The sequence below is a fragment of the Penaeus japonicus genome, unplaced genomic scaffold, assembly GCF_977035675.1.
Source record: "Penaeus japonicus unplaced genomic scaffold, GWHDUDI00000001_assembly GWHDUDI00000006, whole genome shotgun sequence".
NCBI classification, from domain to species: Eukaryota; Metazoa; Arthropoda; class Malacostraca; order Decapoda; family Penaeidae; genus Penaeus; species Penaeus japonicus.
In genome coordinates, this window is record NW_028234408.1 from 40,730,573 (window position 1) to 40,733,072 (window position 2,500).

Consider the following 2,500-nt stretch of genomic DNA (forward strand, 5'->3'; position numbering starts at 1 on the left):
GCGGGGGCGTCTTCAACGTGCCCGGGTTAGACGAGGCTCTGCAGGGCGATCCGAGGCCCGGGGTGGTAAGTAAGGGGGAAGGGGGGAGGAGGGAGGGAGGGAGGGGATTGGGGGTGGAGGGGGTAGTGGGGAGGGGGGAAGGGGGAGGAGGAGGGGGAGATTGGGGGTGGAGGGGGAGGAGGGGGGAAGGGGGGGTGTTGAGACATGGCGTTCGTAGGTGTGGATGTGTGGAGTAAGTAAGTGTGGAGCTGGAGATGGAGGTTTCTGGATCTTGCATGTACATGTGGATGAGGGATGTATTTGTGCACACGGACACATGCTCATGCACATGCGTGGGCGTACATACGAAGATTGTTATTATCTTTTATTAACAGGCCTTTCAATATATATATATATATATATATATATATATATATATATATATATATATATATATATATATATATATATGTGTGTGTGTGTGTGTGTGTGTGTGTGTGTGTGTGTGTGTGTGTGTGTGTATGTATGTATGTAAGTATGTATGTATGCATGTGTGTATGTATATACATTTATATATCTATGTGTGTGTGTTAAAGAGCAGAAAACCAAAGCAAAATCTACTCCACATTTCATTACTAACTCATTTTCTACCCCCCCCTCTTCTACCATCCATCTAATCCACATCAACCTCCCCCAATCCTACACAATTCCCTCCCACATCCTCCCTCCTTTCCCTCCTCCCTACCCCTCCCACCTCTCCCTCCCTCCTTTCCTTTACTCCTTTCCCACCCACCTCTCCCTCTTCCCTATTCCTCCCACTTTTCCCACCCTCCTCTCCCTCCCTCCTCCCCACCCCCCTATCCCACCCTCTTTCCTTTCCCTCCCACCTCTCCCACCCTCCTCTCCCTCCCTTTTCTCCCTTGTACCTCTCCCACCCACCTCTCCTTCTTCTCCTACCCTCCTCTCCCACCCACCTCCCCCTCTCTCCTCTCCCACTTCTCCCACCCCCCTATCCCTCCTCTCCCACCCCCCTATCCCACCCTCCTCCTCTCCCACCCTCCATCTCTCCCACCCACCTCTCCCTCCTCCTCTCCCACCCATCTCTCCCACCCACCTCCTCTCCCACCCACCTCTCCTTCCCTCCTCTCCCACCCACCTCTCCCACCCACCTCTCCCACCCACCTCTCCCACCTCTCCCACCCTCCACTCCCACCCACCTCCTCTCCCACCCCCCTCTCCCACCCCCCTCTCCCACCCACCTCCTCTCCCTCCCACCCACCTACCCTCCACCTCCCCCACCTCTCCTTCCTCGCCCTCCCCCACCCGCAGGCCATCTTCTCCTGCGAGGACGGAAGCTGGAAGTTCAAAGTGCCAAACCATGACGTCAAACTTCCCTTCGACGTGGCAGCGTGCGAGTACGAGTGCCAACCCCCCTGCGAGAACAATGGCACTTGCGTCCTCACCTATTCGGGCTCGAAGGAGTGCCGGTGTGACAGGGAATTTGCAGGATTGCAGTGCCAGTACCGGAAGTGTGGAGATACTACTTGGTTTGGGGGCAGTCTGTGAGTTGGCTCGCTCGTTTGTTTTGTGTGTTGTGTGTGTGTTGTGTGTGTGTTTTGTTTGTGTTTTGTGTGTGTTCTGTGTGTGTGTTTGTTTTGTGTGTGTGTGTGTGTGTGTTTTGTGTGTGTGTGTGTGTGTGTGTGTGTGTGTGTGTGTGTGTGTGTTTGTGTTTTGTGTGTTTTGTGTGTGTATGTGTTTTGTGTGTGTGTGTTTGTTTGTTTTGTTTGTGTTTTCTGTGTGTTTGTTTTGTGTGTTTTGTGTGTGTGTGTGTTATCGGAATTCTTTGAGCATATTGTGTTGCATTTGTCTTTGGTGAGTACTGTAAAGAATTGCAAATTTGATGAAATGAGTTCTTTTTTATCTCTTCGCCCTTTCCTTCTTCCTATTGCACCTCCTCTTCCTCCTCCTCCTTCTTCTTATCCTGATCCTCCTGCTCTTCCTCCTCCTCCTCCTTTCCTCCTGCTTGTCCTTCTCCTCATTCTCTTCCTCCTCCTCCTCCTCCACCTCCTTCTCTTTTTCCTCCTCCTCCTCCTTTTCCTCCTCCTCCTCCTCCTCCTCCTCCTCCTCCTCCTCCTCCTCCTCCTCCTTCTCCTCCTTTCCCGCCTCCTCCTTTTCCTCCTCCTCCTCCTCCTCCTCCTCCTCCTCCTCCTTTTCCTCCTCCTTCTCCTCCTCCTCCTCCTCCTTCTATTTCCTCCTCCTCCTCCTCCTTTTCCTCCTCCTTCTATTTCCTCATTCTCCTCCTCCCCCTCCTCCTCCTCCACCTCCTCCTCCTCCTGCTCTTCCTCCATCTCCTCCTCCTTTTCCTCCTCCTCCTCCTCCTCTTCTCCTCCTCCTCCTCTCCTTCCTCCTCCTTCCCCCCTCCTCCCCCCCCTCCTCCTCCTCCCTCCTCTCCCCTCCTCCTCCTCCTCCTCCTCCTCCTCCTCCTCCTCCTCTCCTCCTCCTCCTCCTCCTCCTCTTCTCC

At 53.8% G+C, this 2,500-nt stretch overlaps 1 protein-coding gene across 10 annotated transcripts in view; it reads left to right on the forward strand.

The window, feature by feature from the left end:
* Positions 1 to 2,500, forward strand: part of LOC122262939 (uncharacterized) — a 64,428-nt gene that overhangs the window by 7,100 nt on the left and 54,828 nt on the right. For all 10 annotated transcript variants that reach the window (XM_086538001.1, XM_086538005.1, XM_086538002.1 and 7 more), the window contains exons 6-7: positions 1 to 65; positions 1,309 to 1,541. The exon at positions 1 to 65 is cut by the window's left edge and continues 56 nt beyond it. In XM_086538001.1, the coding sequence (XP_086394127.1) occupies positions 1 to 65; positions 1,309 to 1,541 (298 nt within the window). The remainder of the gene's footprint in view (positions 66 to 1,308; positions 1,542 to 2,500) is intronic.